Source organism: Triturus cristatus, chromosome 4_1 (genome assembly GCF_964204655.1).
Source record: "Triturus cristatus chromosome 4_1, aTriCri1.1, whole genome shotgun sequence".
NCBI classification, from domain to species: Eukaryota; Metazoa; Chordata; class Amphibia; order Caudata; family Salamandridae; genus Triturus; species Triturus cristatus.
In genome coordinates this window covers 1,041,259,832-1,041,287,111 of record NC_140585.1, presented here as the reverse complement: position 1 = coordinate 1,041,287,111, position 27,280 = coordinate 1,041,259,832, and the positions used below count along the sequence as shown (strand labels likewise).

At 44.1% G+C, this 27,280-nt stretch overlaps 1 protein-coding gene across 2 annotated transcripts in view; it reads right to left on the bottom strand.

Moving 5' to 3' along the window:
• The window catches only part of GSAP (gamma-secretase activating protein), a 762,740-nt gene that overhangs the window by 432,355 nt on the left and 303,105 nt on the right, over positions 1-27,280 (bottom strand). Inside the window, exon 10 of one of the 2 annotated variants that reach the window (XM_085654015.1) lies at positions 5,135-5,194. The exons of the other annotated variant lie outside the window; for it this stretch is intronic. Within the exon in view, the coding sequence (XP_085510141.1) occupies positions 5,135-5,194 (60 nt within the window). The remainder of the gene's footprint in view (positions 1-5,134; positions 5,195-27,280) is intronic. 2 annotated transcript variants of the gene reach the window in all.

The window sequence follows — 27,280 nt, the reverse complement described above, 5'->3', positions numbered from 1 at the left end:
GATGCCTCGCAGAAAGAGGAGAAGTAAGCCCTTCTTGAATTGGCCTCTTAGTTGGTGGACGAGGGTCGGGTGGGGGGGTGGGTTGGGAGGGCTGGATAAGTTTTCTTTCTTGGCCACTTGCATATGTGAAATGGCTGGTTCCCTCCATTATCCGCATTTCATTGTTGATTAACCTGACTTGAGTTGGAGACCATATGTGTGGCTCACTGTTGGCCTTTGCTACGAAATGCAAATAAAAAGATTTAAACCATAAATGTATATGTACATATTTTAAACATGTTGGTATATGTATTGTATGTGCTTTTCTGTAGCCCCTTAGAAGTCCTGTTTGGACGAAACGCGTCGGTTACTGGATTTTATCACTCATTTCATTGATGTAACTCTGATTGAGAAGATATTTAATAAATGAATAAAGAAAATGTTGACATTGGAAGTTCGTACTTGTTTATATAGAGACTGTGATCTTTGATGTTGGTGACCAGGGCTCGAGTCAGGGGTAAACGCGAGTGGACGGCGTCCGCCCACTATTTCCACCCTGCCTAGAAGTTGGGCCCCACTAAAAAAATATGCTGAATTCGTCCCGGTGTTATTTGCAAACACCGGGACACATTCAGCAGCGCCTGCACGTGTTGTATGCTTTCAATCGCAACAACGTGCAGGCGGGTAAAGGGCTTTTAGTTCCGATTCCAGCTGGGCCCAGAACAAGGGCCCAATTTGAGGGGTCATCCGGCCTCATTTTGTTCGAGTCTACTGGCTGGGAGCAGTCAGGAGCCTCACACTTAGAAACAAATGCAGAAGAGGGGAAACAAAGGCTCACATATTGTTTACACTTCACACATACGTAAGTGAGGCAGCTTTTCACTTTGTTCAGTTCCTGTTTACAAGATATGTATGCTGTAAGAATGTCAGATGCACTGGTCTTTCCCTGTATTTACTCAAAATAAATGTAATTTATATAGTGCTTACTACTCCTGAGGAGGCATTGAAATAATTTGAAATAATTTAAGTACCACTATTTTTTCTTGTAAAGCACTATGAGTAGAGGAAGTTTGAGCTGACAAAAGGCAACATTGTTTTACACATAGCTTTCAAAAGTGTGAATCTTCTGCCTCAATCAGTAGGGTTTGCGTGTATACTCGAAATGTGCTCCAATGTACTTATGATAGACCTGCTAAATAGATATGTGAGGTCTCAAGATCTGATGTCACTTCTTATGTGCGCCGTGATGTTGCGCGCCGTGATGTTGCGCGCCGTGATGCCACGCGCTGTGATGCCACTTGCATTCTGATTAACTAGGTTAGTCCCCCCACTTCATTTTTTAGGACTTGTGCCCTGTTGGTGGCTAAAAAAATGTTGCTATACTCCAGCATCTCATATAATATAATACGATTACTGAGTGCTGAACCACTATCAGCTCTTTTGTAATTCCCAAGTCTGTATCGTAAACCTCCAAAGAGATCAGTTCAGTTACCTATGTCCTATTGAACTAGCCATGTTAAGTCGGGTAACTTTAGCACTTCACTCTTCACACTAGCACCTATACATGAAGAATTGAATTTAAGAACATGTGTTGGCCACCAGTCATTTTATAACCATATCTCCAACTTTTCTCCTTGTAGAAGTCTGAATGTATTTTCAAACCGCTCTCTTCAGTTATCAGATGATATTTGGCTGAAAGTGCCCACTAGTAAGAAAAAGGAAGCAGATAGTTGATCACTCCCTTATTTAGGTGACAGACCTTGTGAAACTTTACAAATTACCACTAGGAGCATTTCACACCATCTTGCTATTAGAAAGCATTTAATGATTTGACCTTTCTCCAATCTTCTGCTGTGGCCTAATTCTTCGTCTCTAACTCAATCATTTGGATCATACTCGCTTCAGAGAACAATTCCCTTATGTAGATGTTATGTAAAATGGGGCATACATCGATGGAAATGAAATATCGTCTTTATTAACAGATTTGCCTGCTGTGAAATCTACATCACCTTCGACTCGCAAATATGCAGTTAAGCGAGCCCTGAGACCTAGGTCCAGGAATTGCTGATTGATAGGTCATAGGAGGGAGGGTGAACAGCTGCAGGTAACCACTCAGGCAGTAAATTCTTGAGCAATCCTAGAGATAAACGCGGCGACATTACAATGGTCAGGGGAGATTGCCCCAATAAAGCACACCTGGCCAGAGGGATACGCGCGCCCCAAACACCATTAAGTCAGATGTCACATGAGTTAGGAACACATAGCCAATCGGGTCCTAGCACACGTAGTGATCATGTGCTACCCGTGCCGGACATCTGAACGCCTTCACCAATGGCCTCAGTGTCCACCCGAGGTCGAGACCCACCTGTAGTAACTCTGACCATTAATTTATGACTCTAAATGCAGCAACCAACATTCCTCACCATATATGGTATGCAGGAAACATTTTATTGCCTATTGCATTTTATTTATGAGAAGAACACCAATCAAATGTAACTTGAGACAGTCCTTAGATTTAGTGCCTGTACCTCTCCCCCTGGACCCTTGTCTTTCGTGAGGAATTTCAAGTCTAGCAATGCAGACAGGTTTGTATGTGATGTATAGCAGTAAATATACTTTGTGGCCAGGAAGGCTCATGCCGCGCCCGCGTGGAAAATAAACAAGATGGCTGTTTACTACTATAAAGGTCATTGAAGAAGACCTCTCATATATTGTACCATTCTCTTCAGTATTCAGCTCAGTAGACTTTAAAATGGTAAGGCATGAAATTACAGGCCCGCAAAAAAACAACTCCCTTTTACAAGTCGAAAGTCTTTTTGACTCTCAAATGGGTTTTGCACCCTTTATGGAATTAAAAAATTGAAGAGGCGGTTAAAGGGGCACCCCCCTCCTACTTGAAAGTCACAATGATATGCATCAAAGCTTTGCACCATTGCACATACATGCGTTCCCAGGATATCGCAAAATGTGTCCTGCCTAACTAATATTGATAAGGCAGGTTTTGAACACTTCTATAAAACCACATTTTGTGAGCTGCTGATTAGTACATCAGTTGTATTGCAAAATGTTTCACTAATAGAGCGCAGTTTGCACCAACTACGTGCAACCTGCCAATGATACACCAGGCCCTTTATTTTCAGGGTTTTTCCAGTGAGACTATATACCTAATTTTTTCTCTAACCACTCTTCTATGCCTATGCCACCAACCCTATATAGGGCCTTTTCTGACTAGGTGAACAGGCCCAAAAAGTTCACTAAACTATCCCTTATTTTATACCCAGTTCCTTCTCCAATATCCAAATACCTGCATGGTAGTCCTTTTGTGCCTGTGCAACATTGGATAACTTTTCTGTTTTTATCTAGTATCCTTCCTCGCCAATTGTTCTTTTTAGTTTTGCGAAGAGCTGCCTGGAGGTCGATATATTGAGAAGAAACGGGTTGGTGGGTGATCTGGGTTGAACATTTGTTTCTTATATATTCTGTGTTGCAAGAGAAAGTAGAAGTAAAAAAAGATGCAGAATCAAGAAAGAGGCAGCAACATATAAGTAGAGGAAAACAGGGGAATGTACAAAGATTTAAACATTGATTGTAAAGTCAATACCCAAAACATATGTATTCAAATGACTTAAGGCATTCCCTTATATTTCAAGACATACAATGCGGAATCCTGCATCTTTCAAGACAGAGGGAGTAATAATAGGAAAAGCAGGCACACACATAACCCCGCACAAAGGAGACAATGGCAACTTCAATAGATCTCATAGCTGTGATGCTCGAAGTATGGCCTGGAAGCCATAATGTGCAGGGCGTTTGGCATAACCAGCACTGGGCTGCTGTTCAATCAACTAAGAACTAACATTAAAATGTTATATAAACGTGCAAGCATTTATTCAAATGTTAACTGCAGTTAAAGAAATGAAGCAACAGGGTGTTCTGCACTGCTTAACTTCGGGAATACCTTCATTTATAAAGACATATTGCAGCAAATGTGTAAAAATATGATAAATTCTTCAAAATGCAAAAAGTAGATTTTATTAACATGCAGGACCGTTTCACATTAGTAAATCAGATTATATTAGAGCACTGATATATATTATTTTAAAAGTGATAGTTTTCAAACATGAATTTAGAAACATTTATAATTCCCACCCTACCACCCCTGACAACAATGCCCATAGTGAACTAAGAGCGAAGCCAGTTGTTATGTGCACCCTTTGAGTGGCTTAGGTTGCAATTATACATAAACAACATAACACTTTATTAAATCAAACACAGGAAATGTTTCTGTACAGCGCACATCCTGTAATCATGTATTTTGAGGACCTCCTATATGTGATAAGGAAGAAAAAGGAGGTGAAAATGAATTAAACAATTGCCTAGGATGAGACAATTTGCTGAAGCTGGGAAGCCAAGATTGATCCCAGGCTTTCTGGTTCCACATTGTGCAATTCAATTCAGCCACTAGATGTACATGCTTCGCGTCCCCTACAGCCACCTTAACTCCACCCCGCCCAACACCCCGCTGACATCAGTGCGGACCCCGTCACACTACCGACCAAATGTTTGGTCCCTGGGGAAATGTTTGAGAGTACCCAAGAATTAGACACTATCTGCTATAGTTAAAGGGAATTAAGGGCTCACAGAAGAAATTGTTTTAAAAAACTAAATGCGTACAGCTAGCTTTCTCATAACAAAAGTGAACGTCACAAGGAGACGGTTTCAGCACATTCACATCAGCAATATTCCTTCTCTGACCGGTTAATAAGCTCCTTTGCAATAGCTTATTTGTGAAATAGTTTCTTACACCAATATACACATGGAACTTATAACCCTGCCACCACATGTGCTGTTCATAATAGGTTTACATGACAGAGTAAACACTGCCAATATCATTGCTGAACTATTGTAAAAAAAATCCTTTCAGTGCGTTTAAATTAAACTTAAACAGAGCCTCGAAAATAATTATTCAGATTAATTATTAGATGCTAAAAACCTCGTTTTCAACGGTATATCCTAAAACCATATACACATAACAGCTACAGAAAACAGATCCACTGTGTTCTACCTAAGGTAATATAACAATAACACTTCTTCAGTCCACCACAATCACAGTCTTAAGAGAATCAAAATCCCACAGTGAAATGAAAATACTTACCATTAAACTATAGCTTTTGTTTGGATGAAACTGGATACACTGCAAAGAAGGAGCCTTTTTCTAAAATATGAAGAAAGAGAACAGAAGCAAAATATTGTTTGATTCAACAAATGAATCCAATATTTTAAAAAAAGTTATACGTGAAAAATACAACCTGCTCAAATTAGGGCACCGTTCACAAGGAGCAACACTAAATTTTTCATGGCAATATGTTAAGTGAGCAATATTTGAGGCAACCTGCCTAAACAGTCTACCAACGTACCTAGGTGGTGCTCTACAGTCTTGTGTGAATTTTGTTTATCCGCACTTTGTCTTTTTCTAACGGTTTGTGCAAAGCTTCAAAGTCAGGAGAGTTTACTAGGGATCTCACATTATATAGACTAAAGCCAACCATTAACATCGGAGTGAGGATAGACTAAACAAAAATAATGTTTTTGCTCTTCACGTGAAACACAAATGTATGGCCAGAAGCTTTCAGATATTTCTTGCAAGTCAGCAGAGGTGTCGGACATTGCTAGAATTTCTCAGTTCTCTGACAGTAGGTTCAGAGAGATAGTGAATTAATGGTTGATCTAAGAATCTACGTTCTATGAAACGGATTTTAAGGGCACCTAAAATACGAGAATAGGATAAGTTCAGTGAAAGGAATAGGACAAGTACAGCGGTATTGCCAGCACAAACAAACATTTGCAATGCAATAGGTCTCGCATATTTGAAAGCTAGAGCTCTTGGTGTTAGAAATGGCAATGTTTTTTACTTTTGGGTTTCGTATGTAGTGGAGTGATAATATTTGCAAAGCGCTATTGCCATTCGTATCACCTTGTGGTGCTGGAGAACCAGAAAATGGGAAATAGGTTATGAGGGAGGGGAGACGAGTAATATCATATGCTGGTTGGGAAGAAAAGTAACAATGCAATTATATGCTTCTGAAGCCACAAGATATTAAACAGGGCTATGTGTTTCACAATCATGAAACAGAACCCACAACCGATTGCATAATCTCAGATTACACAACGAACACATCGTAGCTCAAACGAAAGCAAAAAAAAAAAGCATCACACGTGGTGTTTAGCACTGGCATGGTCTCTTGAAAGTTTAATCTGTCACCATACAGTTGCTGAATTCAAGAATTAAACTGGGATTAATTATGTTAATCTTTTCCCAGCCAGTAGTTACTGTCACAGATATTGTTTTTAGTAAAGCGCTCTCACTCCTCCCTGGGCCTTTTATGTGCAATAAAAAAAAAACTACAAAATAAACATAGATGCACAGATAGACACACGCAAACGTGCAAGCACAGATAAAAACAGACAGACACGAACGCACACATAGACATGCACACATTTGGAAATAGCCACCAGCAGCCGCATACACAGATAGAAGCAACCATACAAGCATGCACACACACTCGCACACACGCATGCAGGCAGGCATAAACACATACAAGAAGACACAGACGAGCACATAGACATGCACAGAAGCAAAAATGCATATACATATACAGCAATACCAAGAGGAGATACACTTACACACTCACACATGCATGCACATATATACAAGCACACAGGCACTCGTACATACCTGTGCATATGTGCACACGCAGACACACATGCATGCAGGCATGCAGGCATGCACTCGCACATATACATGCACACACTCTTCCGTGTCTGTTGTCTCACCCCTGTAAGAAAGCTTGAATGAAATAATTATTTTACATTTTTGGAAAATGTAAGCATTTGAAGTGCTCTGACGGGGGCAGTGGATAGATGGAGATAAGAGGCAGATAGGGTGGCAGACAGAAACAAGAGACAGATGGACAGATGGAGATAAGAGGCAGATACTGCGGCAGACAGAGAAACAAAAGAGCAAGATGAGTATGTGAGATGGGGGAGAGCGATACGGAAAACACAGATGGGAGAAATAGAGATACAGATGAGAAGAAACAAGAGATGTTAAGGACAGAGAGCGAGATGGGGGCTACATGGGTGGATGGGCACGGAGAGAGAGCAAGATAGAAAGGGGAGAGAGATGAAGACAGAGGTGAGTGGGTAAGGTGATAGAGAAAGAGAAGGAGAGAGAAAGAGAGATGGTGCGACTTGGGTGAAGGAGTAAGACAAGGGAGCAAGAGAAGGGGAGAGATAATACAACGGGGTGGGTAACATGAAAGATAAATAGAGAAGGAGTGAGATATTGCATGAGAAGGATGGGTGGGTTAAATAAGAGATAGAGGGCGAGAGTTGGATGAAAAGACAAGGGGATGGGTAAGGTGGGAGAGAGAGAGAGAGAGAGATATTAGGAAAAGGGAAAGGGATAGGGAAATGTGAAAAAGAGAGGGACTAGAGGAGAGGGAGAGATTAGGAGACATGGGTGGACTGGTAAATTGGGAGAGGAAGAGGAAGGATGGCAGAGCGAGATTTTGAGAGGGAGACACTTAGAAAGAGAGCACAAGAAAGTGACTGAATCTGCGGTTAATTATGTGAGATTTGCAGCACGCAGATGAATAATAGTTCGATGCAGCCTTTGAGTTTACACATTGTGAGAGCTGCAGACATCAGCGCATGGACATGTGCCAAGAGGCCTCTCGGTGCGGCACTGTGCATGTCTGTCCGCACTCTCTCTCCCGAAGAGCCATCGAATGTGCAGTCTCAGGTATGCAGTGAGTGCCCCCTGCACACCCCACTTCTAAAATACATATCTTGTGGTCGGGTGTGTTGGAGATGATGAGGCAGAAGAAAAAACGGATATTCTCTATTTCAATTAAAAGTGCAGAAAACGAAGACACGCCGTCACTGCATCTCAAGAGGCCAGCAGCCTAAAGTACCGTACGTGCTTCCTTCGAGGAAGGCAGGCTCTATTTCAATTAAAAGTGCAGAAAGCAAAGGCACACAGTCACTGCAGATACAGGTGATGAGATAAAGATTAGGACAATCTATCCGGAGGACTTATAATGAGGCACTTAGTGTGTGGAAAATAAGCCTTGACTGCGGCTATCAAGTCCCTCGCTCCCTCTTCTTAAGCTTGCGAACACTTTTCATGATACAGCAAGCAGTCCAGATGATTGGCTTTGCCGGTTCTCGCACTGCGCGGTACACTGCCGGCAGTAGCAATTATTGTACCTCGCCCTGAGTGTGTTTGGACTAGCCGTTTGAAACCCGCCCAGAGGTTATAAATGATACAGTATGGGCAGGATGAATGGGAAAAAAACATTTCAAAACAAAGCCGCGGTGCTGCGGTTACCCGGAGACTGGTTTCCTGCAGCCGCTGTCGCTTCCTTCCACTCACTCACTCGTATCTGGTTGTTGTTTAGAAATGAGCGCGCCCTAACAGCCTGATAATTGCCCATAATTGTTTATTCGGGTCGGCCACCTGCTTGATAAGATCATCTCCGTTCTGAAGGCGGCATTGCCCGTGAAATCTCTTTGAAAAGTTGAAACATAATTTAAACAAGAAACCACATCCATAATGTAACACCGGGTCTGCGCTTTTCCTTCCTTTATACATTTACCACCAACAGAAATTGCACCTGGCTACGGTTTTATGTATGTGAGACTGCCGCATTTAGCGATGGAGAGCGTGGATTTCAGGGAGGATGCCGCCCTCTGGAGGCAGATTACTTTCTAGATGCTCTTCGCCAATCACGGAAAGTTCTGCGAAATAGACTAACTTTATTATTCCACACGCACGATACGTTGCTTTAACAGCTTTCATTGGTGCATCCTTGCGTGCCAGCAGTCCAATGTCCACCCTTCTCGTCATAGATAAATAATTCCACATTAGAAGCATAACCTCACGAGCCACCGAACAAGCTGCCTGCTTTTCACATGAGCGCGAGCACGTGAGCACAATCTCCAGTCCGGGTGGGCGAGCCAGAAAGGAGACAGGGAGGGAATGAAAAAGCCTCTCTCCAAATGAAATGCAAGCGTTTCACATAAAAGTGCGATGCGCGCAAATGAAAAGCGGAGGCGGAGCTTCCACCCCGCTTCCGACACAAACCCGACGGCAAAAGATCTCGCCGAGCGAACAGCGCTTGCGATGCTAGGCGAGACCTAAAAAAGGGGGAGGCAAATTCATTAGTAGAGTAGAACAAGCATTTGCAATGCAATAGGTCTCGTATTTACACGAGTTTAAGCTATTAGCATTGTAAATGACAATGCCTTTTATTTAGGTTTTAAAAACAAAAATAAAAGGCATTGTCATTTGCAATGTCAATATCTCAAACTCGCGTAAATGCGAGACCTATTGCATTGCAAATGCTTGTTATAGGGAGTGTCCAAAATTTGCATTATTTGCATATGCATAAGTACGTGAAATGTTTGAAATGTTAGACGAAATTACACAGAATTATGAGAAATATAAAACTAGCATTTGGCAGTATACTTGAGCGCAAGATGTGTTAGTGCAGAGGACACGTTTGAGCTGAAAAAAAATCTCCTGGAAAGAAGCAGCCACTCGTGTTCTGGTCGTCTGCATGCTGCCTTTGAGCACGTGCATAAATACGCAGCATGGTGAAATAATTTGATGACAGTGGTGAGGGTTTGATAATTTGGAGGAAGCTTGGCGCTCGAGCGTGTACGTGGTTAGTCAAATGAGCAAAAATGTACGGTGCCACTAGGTCAGGGGTGACAAACCCAATGAAATTACCCCTGCAATGCGTAGGCCAAGACCTACAACAAAAACTGAAAATGAGATCCTGTGCACACGTATGGGTAATTGGCTGGTCCTGTATGTATTCAGTAAGTGCCAGAAAGAGTCGGACAATTTCTTTGTAATGGATAAACACTGGTCGACATCAGGTGTGTTGCGTGCAACAAATCCTTTAATGAAAAGTTTCAGAGCAATATACAAAAGAAAATTGATCAGCCGACACGTGTTTCGTCACAACGTGTAGCTGTTGTGACTCATCAGGGCTAAGGAAGGAAGAGGGGATAAAACAAAATGAATGCAAAATAAAGGTAAACGAATAAAAAAAACTTAAAAATAATATAAATGGAGCCATTGCAGCAGTAAAAAGGTATGAGAGCCAAGAAAGATCCGCTCGACATAGGGTGTCGGTGAGGGAGACGGAGGATTCTATGGTGTGACGGGAAAGGGGTGCCAAAATGAAACGAATAGTCAAGCAAGGTCGTGATGATCAGAAATGGAAAGTATACACAAATAAGGCAGGCAAATCTCGTGAATACTAGATCGGCCGTGAGGACATAGTGTAGCCCGAATGACTAAGTTAAGTGTCTATGACGCAAAACAAGCAATAAGATAAGAATATAATGTGTCATCAACGTATAATGTTGCCTATATAATTAAAAATTGAGGAATTAAACAAAGGGGCGAAGGAATAAGTAAGTACCGATAAAGGCACGGTGGTAGATGAACGTGGTGAGGTTGGAGGTCGTATATTGTGTCTATAACAATCAAGTGATCAATAATGCGAGAAGTGCGAGGTAAAAAATCGTAAAAGCTAAACGTAGTGAGTCATGCCAGTGAGAGGATAAAGAAAGGCATGAGAGAGAATAACTTAACAGATGGCGATCAATTCAAAGGAAAAATTCATCACGTAAATTCATAATTAGGTTGACACAATCAGAGGCGGAAATCAGTCAATGGAGCACACATGTTGAACTAGAAACAATCAGAAGGTCATAATGGGTAAAAGGCTCAAAAACTAGGCTGGCTGAATCATTCAAATTATGTGACGGTCCTGAGCGATAAATATCAATGTAAACGCAAAAGAAAAGCGCATGAAATAGAAAACTATTAAGGATAACATTCAAAGGGTGACAGAGGTACACATAATGTAACAGTAAATGGTTCATAATGTGAGTAACGCGAGTTATGCGAAACAAAACATGGCAGGTACAAAAAACCAATTATAAGCAATGCAAAAAATATACAAAAATTGCTCGTGTGAGAAAATATCCCGGTTAAAAAATATTAATAAAAGAGAAACGTCACCGGAGCACAGAGAAAGTAGTGAGTAGAAGAAAAGGAATGAGGGAAGTGGCAACTACCTGTACGGGAGTGAAAGTGTGTATCAAAAGGACCTCGATACGAAGTCACTCGAGGAAAAGGACCCGCTGAGGAGACGGCGGGAACTAGGGTCGCACGGATGACGCTAAAATAGCAGGATCTGTGAAGATGGAAAGACAGGGATGTAGGTCAGTACAGGTAGAAATGTTCCCTGTGGGGAAGGGGAAAGAGTATGAGGTGCATGGCCTTACCGGTTGAAGAGCGAACTCGGATACGGGATCAGCTCGTGATTCCAGGGAGCGGAATGGCGAGTAACAGTAAAACCGGAAGTTAAAAAGGTCTACAGGAATGAGAAACTAGAGCGGCAGATGGTGTTTCCGGTTAAAAAACGGAAGTGAGGGAGTGGGTTGGTAGGAATGGGTCGGAGGGTGCACCTGAATTAGAGTATGTATAAGAGGGATAGAGGAGATAAAGACACCACAGGAATGACATTAACCGGGGAAGATGAAAGAGATAAGAGTAGTAAGGGTGATAGTAAGTGTGTAAAAATTGATCAAGATGAAATAGAAACACAAGGGTAGTATGCGAAAAGAGTATGACAAATACAGATTTTAGACAGAAAATAAGACATAACGTGAGAACTAAGAATGCAAAAGGCCGGTGAGGGTCAGTGACCATGATCTATAAAAAATGCAAGATATAAAAAACACCTGAGACGAGCAAAGGAGGGAAATTAAACCAGACAAGCACATATGAGAGAGAACAGTAGTTCTTAGGGTCTTGACTGTTCATACTATATGTACTCTACCCTACCTTGTAACGCTTTCTGCTCAGCCCTTCTGGCCCGCCTTTGGCACATTATCCGTGTGTACATCCGAACCCAGTGATGTTTATTGTTTACTGTTCTCTCTCATATGTGCTTGTCTGGTTTAATTTCCCTCCTTTGCTCGTCTCAGGTGTTTTTTATATCTTGCATTTTTTATAGATACTACCCTTGTGTTTCTATTTCATCTTGATCAATTTTTACACACTTACTATCACCCTTACTACTCTTATCTCTTTCATCTTCCCCGGTTAATGTCATTCCTGTGGTGTCTTTATCTCCTCTATCCCTCTTATACATACTCTAATTCAGGTGCACCCTCCGACCCATTCCTACCAACCCACTCCCTCACTTCCGTTTTTTAACCGGAAACACCATCTGCCGCTCTAGTTTCTCATTCCTGTAGACCTTTTTAACTTCCGGTTTTACTGTTACTCGCCATTCCGCTCCCTGGAATCACGAGCTGATCCCGTATCCGAGTTCGCTCTTCAACCGGTAAGGCCATGCACCTCATACTCTTTCCCCTTCCCCACAGGGAACATTTCTACCTGTACTGACCTACATCCCTGTCTTTCCATCTTCACAGATCCTGCTATTTTAGCGTCATCCGTGCGACCCTAGTTCCCGCCGTCTCCTCAGCGGGTCCTTTTCCTCGAGTGACTTCGTATCGAGGTCCTTTTGATACACACTTTCACTCCCGTACAGGTAGTTGCCACTTCCCTCATTCCTTTTCTTCTACTCACTACTTTCTCTGTGCTCCGGTGACGTTTCTCTTTTATTAATATTTTTTAACCGGGATATTTTCTCACACGAGCAATTTTTGTATATTTTTTGCATTGCTTATAATTGGTTTTTTGTACCTGCCATGTTTTGTTTCGCATAACTCGCGTTACTCACATTATGAACCATTTACTGTTACATTATGTGTACCTCTGTCACCCTTTGAATGTTATCCTTAATAGTTTTCTATTTCATGCGCTTTTCTTTTGCGTTTACATTGATATTTATCGCTCAGGACCGTCACATAATTTGAATGATTCAGCCAGCCTAGTTTTTGAGCCTTTTACCCATTATGACCTTCTGATTGTTTCTAGTTCAACATGTGTGCTCCATTGACTGATTTCCGCCTCTGATTGTGTCAACCTAATTATGAATTTACGTGATGAATTTTTCCTTTGAATTGATCGCCATCTGTTAAGTTATTCTCTCTCATGCCTTTCTTTATCCTCTCACTGGCATGACTCACTACGTTTAGCTTTTACGATTTTTTACCTCGCACTTCTCGCATTATTGATCACTTGATTGTTATAGACACAATATACGACCTCCAACCTCACCACGTTCATCTACCACCGTGCCTTTATCGGTACTTACTTATTCCTTCGCCCCTTTGTTTAATTCCTCAATTTTTAATTATATAGGCAACATTATACGTTGATGACACATTATATTCTTATCTTATTGCTTGTTTTGCGTCATAGACACTTAACTTAGTCATTCGGGCTACACTATGTCCTCACGGCCGATCTAGTATTCACGAGATTTGCCTGCCTTATTTGTGTATACTTTCCATTTCTGATCATCACGACCTTGCTTGACTATTCGTTTCATTTTGGCACCCCTTTCCCGTCACACCATAGAATCCTCCGTCTCCCTCACCGACACCCTATGTCGAGCGGATCTTTCTTGGCTCTCATACCTTTTTACTGCTGCAATGGCTCCATTTATATTATTTTTAAGTTTTTTTTTATTCGTTTACCTTTATTTTGCATTCATTTTGTTTTATCCCCTCTTCCTTCCTTAGCCCTGATGAGTCACAACAGCTACACGTTGTGACGAAACACGTGTCGGCTGATCAATTTTCTTTTGTATATTGCTCTGAAACTTTTCATTAAAGGATTTGTTGCACGCAACACACCTGATGTCGACCAGTGTTTATCCATTACAAAGAAATTGTCCGACTCTTTCTGGCACTTACTGAATACATACAGGACCAGCCAATTACCCATACGTGTGCACAGGATCTCATTTTCAGTTTTTGGTGAAATAATTTAATTTCTGGAATTTTGTGCTACTATCGTACCGCAAAATTGCGCCTCGTAACAGCATTTTAACCGTGCCTAATATATACCACAACAGAGTAAATAATAATTAGTATTTTTTATTAATAATTAGATCAATAAAACATCAACTAAAATAGGATTTTCATGATATCGTAATCCTACAGTAAAGCATAACTTTGAGTTGAGTCGTCCAGAAAGGTTTGTCGCTGTTCGATAAAGAGAAACATGGATTTAGTTTACGAGTATAATTGGTCTTTGACATGAGATGTGCACATTCTCATTACAACACACAGCTAAATGAAATTGTAAACAGTCCAAATGCAGAGGGAAATAAGGACTCCATGCTTTGCAATAAATAATGCTATCCAATAAGGGACACCCAAAAAACCCAGAAAAACGTATTCTGTGAAGTCTGGAAAGAGAAGGTGCAGCAGGTGCAGTGGCACAGCTGTGTATGTGCGTGTGTGAAAGCAATCGCGATCGCGATCACATCAAAGCGGCCGTGCAGCCCGCGAAAGTGAAAGCAAACAAGTGCTTTCAGGCCTCCAAATGGTGCGCGCGCCCGGCCGACGCACATGCACTGTATTTGGAGGCCTGAAAAGCCACTGTTTGCACTTCCAAAACTCGCTTACTACAAGCATTGGCATAGCCAATAGGTCTCGCTTTTGGGACCTTATAAGTATTTAGATATGCAGCACATTATCCTTAGTGCAACAACACCAACTGTTGCATGGCTAAACACTTATAAGGTCCCCAAGGTAAAACCTATTGGCTACGCCAATGCTTGTTTATTTTATACAGAGTTTTTATAGCACAAACTTGGCCAGAATCGGGTATCAGAGCGCTTTACATAGCACCAGTTGCATTACATGAGGACACATTCATATATGTTAGGTCCTGGGAGATTAAGTGATTTGCCCAAAATCACAGGATGTTCAGCGTCATTGCAGAGTCTCGAACCCAGTTCCCCAGATTCTTGGTGGACCGCCCTAGCCGTTAGGCCAACTCCGCTGCCCGCTAGCGATGTATCTTGCAGAGTGTGCCTTTACATGTAAATATACCAGCAGATTCCCAGCACACCGGGCCTCTTGTATGTCTGTTAAAAAAAAAATGTTGATGAACGAAATAAGCTTTGGCGAATGGTTGACAGCCTGTTGGCTTTGCCAATGCTGGTTTTCAGAAGCCTCTTAAAAAAATGAAAAACATAAAGCACTCTTGTTTTGATGTTGCTAATGCGATGACTTCCTTCCTCCTGAAGGACATTCAGAAACGCTGGGTACTTCCACCAAGTGACACTTTCTTTAAAAGAGATAACATATTTTCTGGATAAAAAAGTTAGACCCTGAGTTAGAATGTTTTCTTTTAATAAAAAAAAAAGTGGCCCTGTATTTCACAAGCTGCAACCAACCACACACTGTATATTCTCCGCAGACATGATTGCGAACTGCCTTGCACACTGACTGAGTTTAATTGGCGTGCATTGTTTGGATGAATCTGCGGGCTTGGTCCATCTCTCACAACAAAACCGCTTTATCTGTAGTTCTTGGAAAATCCAGCCTTTGCTTGGCTTTCTAAATGTGGTACTCCACTGCCTGATACTGCCCGCTCTACATATTGTGCATTATGCCGGGCTGTCTGAGAAGGGTTCTGTGTCAGCTATCCTTGGAGCCTACCCCTGCGAGTGATATATCTGCCTGCTGCTATTTGTGAATTTCCCACACGTATCCTTTGGGGGAGGGTTAGTACTGCAGCTGGAAGTCCTGAAAGTGGAAAGGAACTGTGGGGCAGCCTGGGCTGTTATGTGGAGAGAGTTCCTGAATATCACCTATATGCCAGACCCCTGGAATTATGTGACAGGGGAGGACCCAGTTGCGTGACAGTGTTGACTAAATTATGCCTCAAGAAAAGACAGAGTAGTGCAGCATTTTTTGTGATAGTATTACTTCGTTATTTCATATTTACATATGTTAACACTGACTGGGCAAACGTTTCGCCTCATTATTACCAGCTCAGCAAGCAAAATACACTAATTAGCAACAGAAAGTTGACCAGTCAATCTATGCTAAGGGCCTTCCCCTTTCCTGCAACACGTGCAACCACTTCTTTCGAAACACTTGATCTGTGAGGTTTTTTTTTTTAAAAGTCTCCAAATAATGCAACAGCTTATGCGGCAAATGTGGCAAATCCATAATTGTGCGTAAAATGCACGGCCGCAGAATTTCGTAATTGGAGTCGCTCTGCCTACACGTTATTTATTAAGCACTAGTCGTGAACTGTATATCTGGCTCTCTGCAAGGTGGAACGTTGTGCACATATGTTAGTATCTGTATAGGTATAGGAACAGCTCCAGAATCTGCCATGGAATACAGATAGACTCGCGTGGAAGATGTACAGATACAATAAGTAGGACCGACTTTTCGCAGGCTTTACCGTAGTGCTGAATTTTGTAGAGCTAGATATTCAGAAGTACAACCCTAGACGGACGGATTCCCCTAATTCAAACATATTACAGGAGAATAAAAATCGAAAAACTTGTGAATGATCTCTTCTGCCCCACAGCCTGCAACAATACGACGTGAATTTCATGTCCGCAGGAAATAGGGGTATACGTTATGTGCATGTGCACACGTTAACATATCACGTTAGCCTTCATCCTTCACGAACATGGCCTGAAACGACTATCGCTAAACCCATTAGTGCGTCGTCATAGTTTACAGTTTTAAAGGAAAGCTGGCTGATATTAAAGTTATAACAAGCGCGCACTGAAGTTGACGAGGAGGGAGTGGGAGGGGGGAGTGGGGGCGGGCACAGTGGTGCGGCCGCAGTTGTAAAAGGCAGGGAGAGGGTGAGATTGAGAAAGGGAAAGATAGGGATCAAAGGAAACCATAACAAGCAGGAAGGGGGTGGCAAATGGTGTGCACTTTGATGTCCTCAGTGGCCGCACGGCTCACTGAGGACATCAAAGGGGCCGCGAAAGTGAAAGCAAACGAGTGCTTTCAGGCCTCCAAATGGTGCGCGCGCCCGGAGGGCACACATGCACTGTATTTGGAGGCCTGAAAAGCCACTGTTTGCACTTCCAAAACTCGCTTACTATAAGTCCCGCCAGAGCAGCGCTAAAGCGCTGTCTCAGACGAGACCTAAAAAGCGTTGGGAGGGTAAGAAAGATGAGATCGCATGCTAGAGAAAGGAAAAGAGTGCAAGCATCTTGGCAACAGGAAAACATGTAAGGCAGTTAAGAAGATGGTAGGATGTCAACTAGAGACAGAGGAAGGAAATAAAATTAGGTAACGCTCTGAGATAATGGAAGAGGGACGAGGGAGATCTTGCCAAAGTGCCAAATAATGAGCTAGTGGCCCCAGATACGTTAGTGAGGCATAGTCAAGTACAAATAGAAAACATTAGTTAGGACGTTCTAGGAGTTGGCAATGTCATTCAATTCTATTTGGTAGGGTGAGACACATACATTAAAGAAGATGCCAATGTGGATTTTAGTTTGGTTATCATTTGTTCTATCAGTCTTTCTATGAGTCTTTGCTGTCAGTGGAAACACTGCATTGAGGCCAGGGGTTAACGAATGCGTACAATTGAATTGACAGAGTGGATTGATCTAATATTCTAATCTTCTGCTGTATGAATTTAACTGAGCTACTTCTAAAGCTGAAAAATAACATTTATTATTGATAGGAACACTAAAATATTTAGTGCATGAAATGAAAGTCAACAAAAAAACTTTCCAATGAGAAACATAGCATCATCACCGAACACTTCCCTCAAGCGGGACTCTCCAGATAGTGAGGATACAACTAAAATATCATCCAATCAATACGACAATCAGTGTGACAACATCATGCTGGATTCTCACTGCCCCTATTTCTGACAATTTTTCAAACTATCACAAAAGACACAATTTTGATTGCAGCATCAGAAACTTTAGAGTTCAAAAATATTTTAATGTTGAAGATAATTATATGCTGTGTCCGGAATGGCACTAACAAGCTTTTCTTTGGAGACTAAAATGAAATACTCCCCCACCAGAATTAATGTTTGCAGTGTCTTGCACTTACAGGGAGCAATACTATTTCTGTCCCCAGGAGATTGAAGGGAGCATTTTTATTTCTCATCTTGCTCCTATTTTAAGAAACATTTTTAACCCTGCAAAGACATTTGTTGTTTACATACAGAGCAGACACTACCGTGCTCTTTCAAAATACATGATTGGAAAAAGGGTTGCAAGAGGTCCTCAGCAAACATCACTTCTTCAAGAGTAGAAATATCTATCTGGTGATCTCTCTTTTCAGGGAGTTTGTACAAATTCCTAAGTCCTGTCACAACATATGGGTTCTCATGACTTTCCTGTCTCTCAAAGTTTCCAAAGAGGAGCAGTGACTTCCAAGGGGAAGAGTCTTTTATGCACTGTTGTCTATACCCAAAATCTGGTGGATGGGTGGAGAATTTGCTACGGGTAGTCAACATCATGGGTCTGTTGACCAACAGTCAACAGTTTAGGGAAAGATGAAGGGACGTCCATTATTGCTGTGAACTTCTATAGTACAGCAACTAATGGATCATAAATCATAAAAAATACCATAATGGATTATAAAATCCTACATCTACAATCAATACAAAAAGCAATGCCTTGATCAGAGGTGAACCTACTCACACCCATTTGAAGCAAGAGTCTCTATTTCATCTACTTTAAAAAAAAAAAAAAAAAAAAGTAATTTCTATTTATATGATTTCCGTGGCATGGTCATTCAACCACCACTGCATTTGCTTTGTGTGAGATCTGACAGTCAAGCAGCTACACTCTCCAACATTTTTCTTTTACTGCACCAATTGTTGATTAACATTCAATAAATAACATTGAATAAAAAAAACATTGTAGGATTCGATCTAGCTTGTCAGGAAAGATGCAGATTACAATCACTAAAAGACATTTTGTATGAATAAAGATCACAATTTCTCACATACTTTTAAGATAATCTTTTGGCCAAATAATAAAAAATATTACTGTATGGGACAAATGAATCAGTGAGCACACAAAAAACCAATGCAATACAAAAACAGGCCTTAATGGAAAATCGGTTAGTCTTGCTAACTGTATAAAAGAACATAACCTGCTTAGCTCTTCACAAAGGAACGCTACATATGACAAACTCATGCAACGCCTCAGCTTCAAGATGTCAAAGTATGTAGTTATGCATACAATACACTATATGAAAAAGTTACTTTGTTTGGTAATGATATTTAAGATGGATACATAACCTTCTTGCAGATCCCTTATCTTAAAAAAATTACTGAGGTGCCAGACTGATCTGGAAGTTTTTCACCAGTTTAGGAAGGTGGGTTGGTATAGGCTGTCCACTAGATAAAATGGGCACCTTGTAAGAGGCCACACTGCCCTTATGATGTATGAGGTCAAAGATAACCTTATTGAAAGCTATTCTAGTGGTAGCTATGGAGAGCAGCCTTCAGGCTTAATCTTGAAGGAATGTAAAGCAGCTTGTTTTACCAGAATATCACCTCCTAAATGATAAAATGAAAGGAGAACCACACAATGTTTATATAAAAATATGTATTTATTAATATAACACTCTAATAGTCTCTTCACGAGCCTAGGGCATAAAGCACACAATACTGACTCAATGGAACATTCGTAAATAGTGAAATACACAGCGGGCTCCAGGAGGAGACCGAACCATATACTAAAAAAAATGGTATAACAACAACGACTTCACTAGACACAGTGCCTAGAGCACGTAGAATCGCTGGGATCCCAAGGAACTACCCAAATGAGTGTCACAGGGAGCCCACGGAGGACGGGTGCAGTGAGGAAACTCAGACGCGCGCTCCGTACAACTCTATGAGAAAGTCGCGTTTGGAAAATTACAAGTTAAGGACACTTCTAAGAGGACTTCGAGCAAACCCCTTGGAACTTAGGAGGTTCTAAGGCCAACCCACCAGTGAGTACTGAAGTACCAGTGTTTTTTTTTTTTATTTTTTTTTTTAAAACCTTTATTGACAGTTCAATAAGAACAAGTATGGGCCTACAACCCCCCAGGGCCGGCCGCTAAGCAATCAGAGCAATAACGACAAGTATAAACACAGGCAGCACTTCGGGGAGCAAAATCGTACTGCTAATACTGTGAACAGCGTAAGTAGGGCACCAGGAGAAAGAGGTTTTCATTTTATGATGAAACAAGGCAGAAGGATCAGGTGAAAAGCAATTTTAAAACAACGATCACGGATATGCAGAGTAATGAACGTTAGCGATTTACAGCAATCTATTCGGTCAATGGCGCAAACACAAGAACATCAGGATGGGGAAAAACATAATATACAGTTGCGCCCGCAGTCCCCCGCCAGAACTCCCCAAGAACACCCCGGAAGTTGTGAACACATGGAACGGCAACGAGGCATAGCAAAAGGAGGTGTATCACGCTGATCCCAGAAAAAGAAAAACAAAAAGAATCAGAGAAGAAAAAGGAGGCCATGGAAAAAAAGATGAAAGAATACAGAATCCCCTCCCCCAACCCCCCACCCTGCACCTCTGCAGATGAGTACGGCCCCCCCCCCAGCAGTGTGCCTGTCGCCCTGGAACCAGACCCGAAATGTAGGAGAATAGGGAAAAAGAAGTAGGAAAGGACCCCCACCAGACGGGGGGGTAGAGAAAGTATTTATAAACTGGAGGAGGGCCTTCATAACAGACCCCCGGCTTCTCCCTCCCGCACGGTAAGGTTCCCCTAAAGTGAACAAGGAACAGCACAAAAACAATCTTCTCAAACCATGATGGGGAGCATTATGCACCTATTGTGCCAGTAGCCATGTCAGGAGAGCACACCACCCCAAGCCCGCCCGTCCACTAGGCGACCACCCCCGAGGGGCCAGCCTCATCCCTGACCACTCTGTGGAATTCTGCCCATGCCAACCCCTCGACCCAGCACCAAACCCAATGTTCCTAGGCAGAGGAATGTCCAACAACGACAGAGAAGCGACGCACACAGGTGGGGTGGAAGTCTCTGAGCATCAACACAGTCCGCCGCGTGAGGAAACAGGCTTCCCAGTGCTGCCCTAGGATCTGCACTGCACGCAAGGTTCAGGAAGGCAGAAGCAGCCAAAGCAGACATTAGTTGCTGGAGTTGTCTCTGGGTCGCAGGAGGGCATGCACGGGATGAGGCCACCACATCCCACTCAGGTCCAACGCCTCCGGGACAGATCAGGCCCTCAGAAGGCCGAACACACTGTAGCATACTGGCCGGGGCGTCCAGTCGTGTACTAACCTCAGGGGTGGCCGCCACAGCGTCCTCCTGCGCGCAGTGTGGGTAGACTCTGTGTTCGTGCGGACAGGCGGGCCGCCACTGCCCCAACTCCGACGCCACACCATCGAGCTTACTCCCCAAGATCACGAAACCATGAACCAAGGAGGAGTGAAGAGTACCGAGAGCCTCGAGGAGGTCGCCGTACCCCAGCTCAGCTCTCTGTGATCTCGCCGCCACACTCCCAAAAATCGTACGCTCACAGGCCCGCTGCGGCCCAGCGGACAGGATGGTAGGCTTCATCGACCCAAGATGGCCGCCAAGTATGCCCGACCCTCACCGGGGCCGGGACCCCGGGACAAGCGTCGCGATGTCCACGTCGCGGGTGACCGGGTTCCGGGGGCAGGCAAAAAACTATCCGTGGTCACGGGCAACAGTCGTCTCCACCACGGACCAGCTCCCGTAGAAATCCGGGGGCGGCCCGCAATGATCGGGGCAGGATACGGACGGCGGCCGGGCAGCTCACCAGCAAGGCAGGGGCAGTCACCGGAGGATCTAAGATTTGCACCCCCGGTCATGCACTCGGTCAGCTACACTGGGCAGTAGAAGTGACCACGCCGAAATGTAGGCCGAGTTTGGCACCGCTCCGGTGGGCCGACTCCACCCAGTCACCACCGGCCGCTGTTGTCGCACTGCCACCCGGCCACGGCGTCCACTCGATGTCCCGGCTCCAGGGCCGCACAGGCCGCAAAGTTCAGATGCAGTTTTCTCCGGCGATAGCACGGCTAGAAACCTCGGAGTCACACAGTCGGGAGCCCCTCTCCTTCAGAAACACGACCACGTAGCACAGGTTGAGGATCTCAGGCAGGATATCCGTGCGGGATGCAGAGGTTCACGGAGCCGGGAGTCTACGCTGCCGTCCCGGTCGCCATCTTGGCTCCTCCTGAAGTACCAGTGTTACCTATCCCAAAGGAGCTGGGTGCATAGGGGTCAAGCAGTGTCGGAAACCTTCGGCGTTTTCAATGGAGAGCTGTAAAGAAGTCCTGCTGCCAGGAGGGCGAAGAATATCCGGTGGAATCCAAGCCTGGATTCGAGGTGAGAAGAACCTGAAAGCAGAGGCGACAGAGTCTGGGTCACTTCAGGTGACCAGGGGCTCGGTACTCGAATGCCCACTGATGTCTGGCGTTTCAGGAGTGAAGAAGGGTTGCTTGACTCTGCAGCCACAGGGACCAGGAGATGTCGAGGACAACCAAAGTCCGGAAGTGAGCTGTCCCACAAAGGATGTCAAGAGCTGAGGGGCCGATGTCCGGCTGGAGCACCAAAAAGCCTTGGCAACTGCAACCCACATGGTCAGAGGAAACAGGTTACGGTGCGGAGCAGCAAGGTCCAAGGGACTCCCCAAGCAAAGGAGAGTCAGGGTACGTCTGGAGCAACCAGGTAAGCCCAAGAATTAGCAAGGTGACCCTCGCCAGGACCCACAAGACAACGGACCAGGGATCGCAAGCAGACCTCAAGCAAGTCTGCAAAGCACCAGCCCACAGGACACTCAGAGTGGAGGCTGGAAATCTTCGGTGCAAATACTGCTCGGAGTCGGGACTACACGGAGTCCAAAGCACAGGCTATCATAACTAAGCACATGCACTTGCAAACGTATGCGGTGCACAGGGGTTCGGGTTGCACGGCCCCCACGAGGGATACTGGTCTCAGAATCACTGAGAGGGCAGATCGACCTCGGGGACCTTCGGGAGCCCACCTTCTGAGTTCCTGAAATCTTCGGAGTCCTCAGGAGCTCGGGAGAAGCAAACCGGTAAGATGCGTTTAGGTGCCTGCTTTTGCAGGGGAGTAACTCCTTTACTCCAAGGGAGATTCTTCAGTCATCCATCATCGTGCAGGCAGTCGAAGTACTTGGTTTCTTCTTAGCAGAATCTTGTCCAGGTAAAATCTAAAGTCCTGTAGTCAGGTAACCCACTTTATAACCATGGGAAGGGGTTGGAAAGATTTTGGGGACCCTCCTAGGGGAGGTGCAGGACAGAGGAGTGGCTACACCAATGTCCTTTGCCCAGGTCCACGCCAGATCAGGAGCAAATGGCTCCTGGAACTGGTTTGAGCTGGACTATGCACAGGGGCACCAAATGTGCCCCCAGTGCAGACTTTCTGGCACTCTAAGAGTGCATCTATACAAAAAAGAGAGAGGGGGGGGACCAGGAGCTTGTTGTGGTCCAGTGTCTGTGCTCCGTATGTCATCTATAATACTCAAAAGGAGACACTGTTCCTTCAAAGGAGAAAGAAAACGAGAAAAACTCGAGAAGAATAGAAGGGATTAGAGTCCTAGGCTACTATTAGGCCCAAAGGTAGATCGAGGGGGAGGCACACCTTGATTTCTCTTGTTGCCCTCACACACCCCGAAGGATGTCATGCTTCATCATTGGGCGTTTTGCTCCTCGTCGGGCCGGCGCTGCAATGCCCTACGGGCCCCCCAAAGGGTCACTTTAGCGGAGAGCTTTTAGAGAAAACGCCGTTGGGTGCATGCGGGTGTGTGGTTTGGGTCCTAATAAAATAAAGACACGTGGTGATGTGGGTGTGTCGGTGACGTGATAGACTAAAAATATCTAAGGGTTGCTCATGAAATAAGATTTAATATAAGTAGGCACCCTTGACATACTAAAAAACCCGTAGGTTTAGGTGTTACCTTACTGGAAATAATGTACCATCAGGTGACTAATAAGTGGTCGACATGTTTTGCGCCCCACTGGTCCGAAATGGATCCTTGGCGCTTCCTCAGGACCAAAATAAAGGTAGTGAATGGTGAGAATGGACTGAGGGATACTACCCACAGTCAATATCCGGGCGTACAGGTAAAGATAGCCCTGCTCTCTGTGTAAGAGTAAGGTCGCTCCAGGTGGCCTCTTAACCACCTACCCCAGTCGTCCTCCTTTCCAGATAGGAGGACTACTGGGGTAGGTGGTTAAGAGGCCACGCCGGAGCAAAACTCACTTGAAGGTGTGTACGCTCGTCCCCTAATCTATGGAGCATTATTCTCCCCATTTTTAGGCTTTATCCTGGAGCATTAGCCGTTCTCCACCATTTGTTGAGCTTAATGGCTCTCTTCATTGTACAATTTTTGATAGAAATTTTTAAAAACTTTTTGAATATCCTTTGACTGAGTAATTCCTACCATCCTCTTGTATACTCGATATGATGTTCCTCGTTCTATCCTGTCTAATGCGAAGTGCCAGAGCCCTACCTGCCTGCTCCCCTGTCTCATACCGCTTAGCCCTTGAGGCCTGATAATCCCCTACCGCCTTCTGTGTGACCAATTTTTGAAGATCGGCTTTAGTGATCGCCAAGCTTCTTTGGCTCTCCGTCCCGTCTACGCCACTAACAATGTCCCTAATATGCAATTCCTCTGCCTTCGCTAGATCGGCCATAAGCCTATCTAGCTCTCCCATGTCCACCTTCCTTAGTCTCGCTAAACAGCTAATGGTTTCCCCCCTAAGAGCTGCCTTAAAAGCTTCCCAGACGCCGTTCCTAGATGTACTGTAGCGGTTTGCGTCAAAGAACTCCCCTGTCCATTTTTTAATGTGTTCTAGAAATCTTTGATCCGATAATAACCTTTCAAAAGTCCAGCTAGTATGACTTTTCCCTGCTTGATCGAGTCTGCAAAATAAGATCAAAGGATTATGGTCAGAGATTATTCTTGGGATCTTCTTAATACTAACTTTATTCAGTTCTGACGTTGAGATAAAGTAGTCTAATTTGGAATATTTTTGAAACGGGTTCGAGAAATACGTATATCCAGGGTTCTGTGGCTCCTTTTCACCCCAAACATCCGTTAGCCCGTGTGAGCTTATAAGGGAGGACAAAGCCCGAAACACCCTGGGTTTTCGTACTGTATATTTAAATGTATTGTGCCAGTCAGTGGATATATTTAGGTCACCACATACTATCAAAGGAGTTGGCCAACCCGCTAGCTCTTCCTCGAGGATGTCAAAGATATCTGGATCATCACAATTTGACCCGTAAATCGAGCAAATTGTATAACCAAAGCTCAACTCTGCAATGACCCAGCTACCCAAACTATCACATTTAACCCGCTTCGCCCCCCCTAAAGATACTCTACCCAAGATTGCAACCCCCCTAGTTGTAGAGGTCTGTGATGTGCAGGCTATCAGGTCAAAACCTCTTATACAAAGTAAATTCCGTTTGGCCCACTGCAGGTGGGTCTCTTGCAGACAAAGTACATCTATCCCATTATATTTAACAAAATGGTCCAGCTTTTGGCGCTTCTTCCAGTCATTCAATCCGCTAACATTGACTGAACATATTTTAATGTTCGGCATAATATAAATTTCTAATCGTCCTTGCCAATCCATGCCCTACTTGAGTCATAATATTCTGTAACAATATCAGAAACATTAACCACACCAACATAAGTGCAACACTAAGCCAGCCAAATTCAGGACTGCCTATCTCCCTACAACACCAGATTATCTCTTTTTTACTTTTTTCCCCCCACTCCCAATTTCCCCACCCCACTCTCCCCACACCCCTCCTGCTTCCCGACTCTCCCCCGCATCCTCCCCTGCATCCCCTCGATCGAGGCGCTCAGACCTTGTCTGTGCGTGTGATGTAAGCAATGGTCGCAAGTGAGGAATATAAGAAAAAACCCGTCGGCTATAACCCAACATCCCACCCTAGGAAAAACCACACAAATACAGCAGAAAGGCTAAGCCTTAATATACACAAAAACAACCTGAAAACCTGGAAACCAAAAAAGAAAGAGACAGAGAAAAAGCACTATGACCCTATGGGGATACCCTAAACAGACATGAATACCAAACTATTTCTCTTTTCCACAGAACGCCTAGTTGCCCAAAGAGTCAAGGTACACCGCCTTTATCTCGGAAGCTAAATAAAAGGTCCTCCCTTCATTAATAACCTTTAACTGAGCAGGGTTAATCAGGTAGGCTTGCAATTTTTTTTCCTGGAAGGGTTTAATGAGCTTACGAAGTCTCCATCTCCTTTCTACCGCAGCATGGCAGAAATCTGGGCGAACGAAAAATGACATCCCCTCACTGGTCCTCCTCGCATCCGGTCTTGCCTTCTCTGCAATTAATTGCCTTAGTACGAAATTGCCAAGAAATATTAGAATAGCCCTTGGCTTGTCCCCTTCCCTCACATTTCTCCGAACTTTGAAAGGAGTGCGATGTACCCTCTGAATTTCAGAGGGCCAGTTCCAGCTAGAGAGCTCTGGGAATGCATGGTCGAATAGTTTGATAGTGAACGCTCTGATGTCTAAACCTTCGGCCCCCTCCGGAATCCCCAGAACCCTGAGATTGTTCCGTCTCAGTCTATTCGCCATGTCCTCATGTTTCCATTGAATATCTGTCACTTGCGAGCAGTGAGCATCCACTTTAATTACTGCATCAGCAGCCTGGGCCTCTGTTGAAACGACCCTCTCCTCCAGGTTCGAAACTCTGTCACCCAGAGTCGTGCAAGCCTTGGACAGCTTCCTCACAGCCCCCTGCATTTTCCTCAAAGCGGCTTGTGACTTCCTGCTATCTTGGCGAGTCTCCTCTCGGTGAGCGATAATTTCTTGGTGTATCAGTTCCAGGAGCGACACCTGAGATGCCTCAGTACTAGGGCTCCCTTGCAATGGCATGGCCGATGAGTGATCACAGCTAAGCTCGTAGTTAATCTGCCCCTTCGAGCCTGCCGCAGGCCTTACCGCTGTAATAGGGGGTTCTTGCTCCAGATCACTATCTGTACCCTGCATGCTACCCTCCAGAAGGGAGCTATGTTCATCCTCGTCTGACCACTCTGCATTCTCGAACACCGTGAAGAAACATTCACTAGGGACCTTTTCCGCCGGGCCCCTCACCACATCTTCTGGGGTAGTCTCGCAGAGGGCTGGTTCACAACTGCCAATGCCCTGGGCAACACCCCTCTCGCACTGCTTACCCCCCTTCCCATGGGGGGGACCACTGCTGGCGTGTTGGCCTGCCTTAGGAGTGGCACCTGCCTTATTGTCCAAAATTTC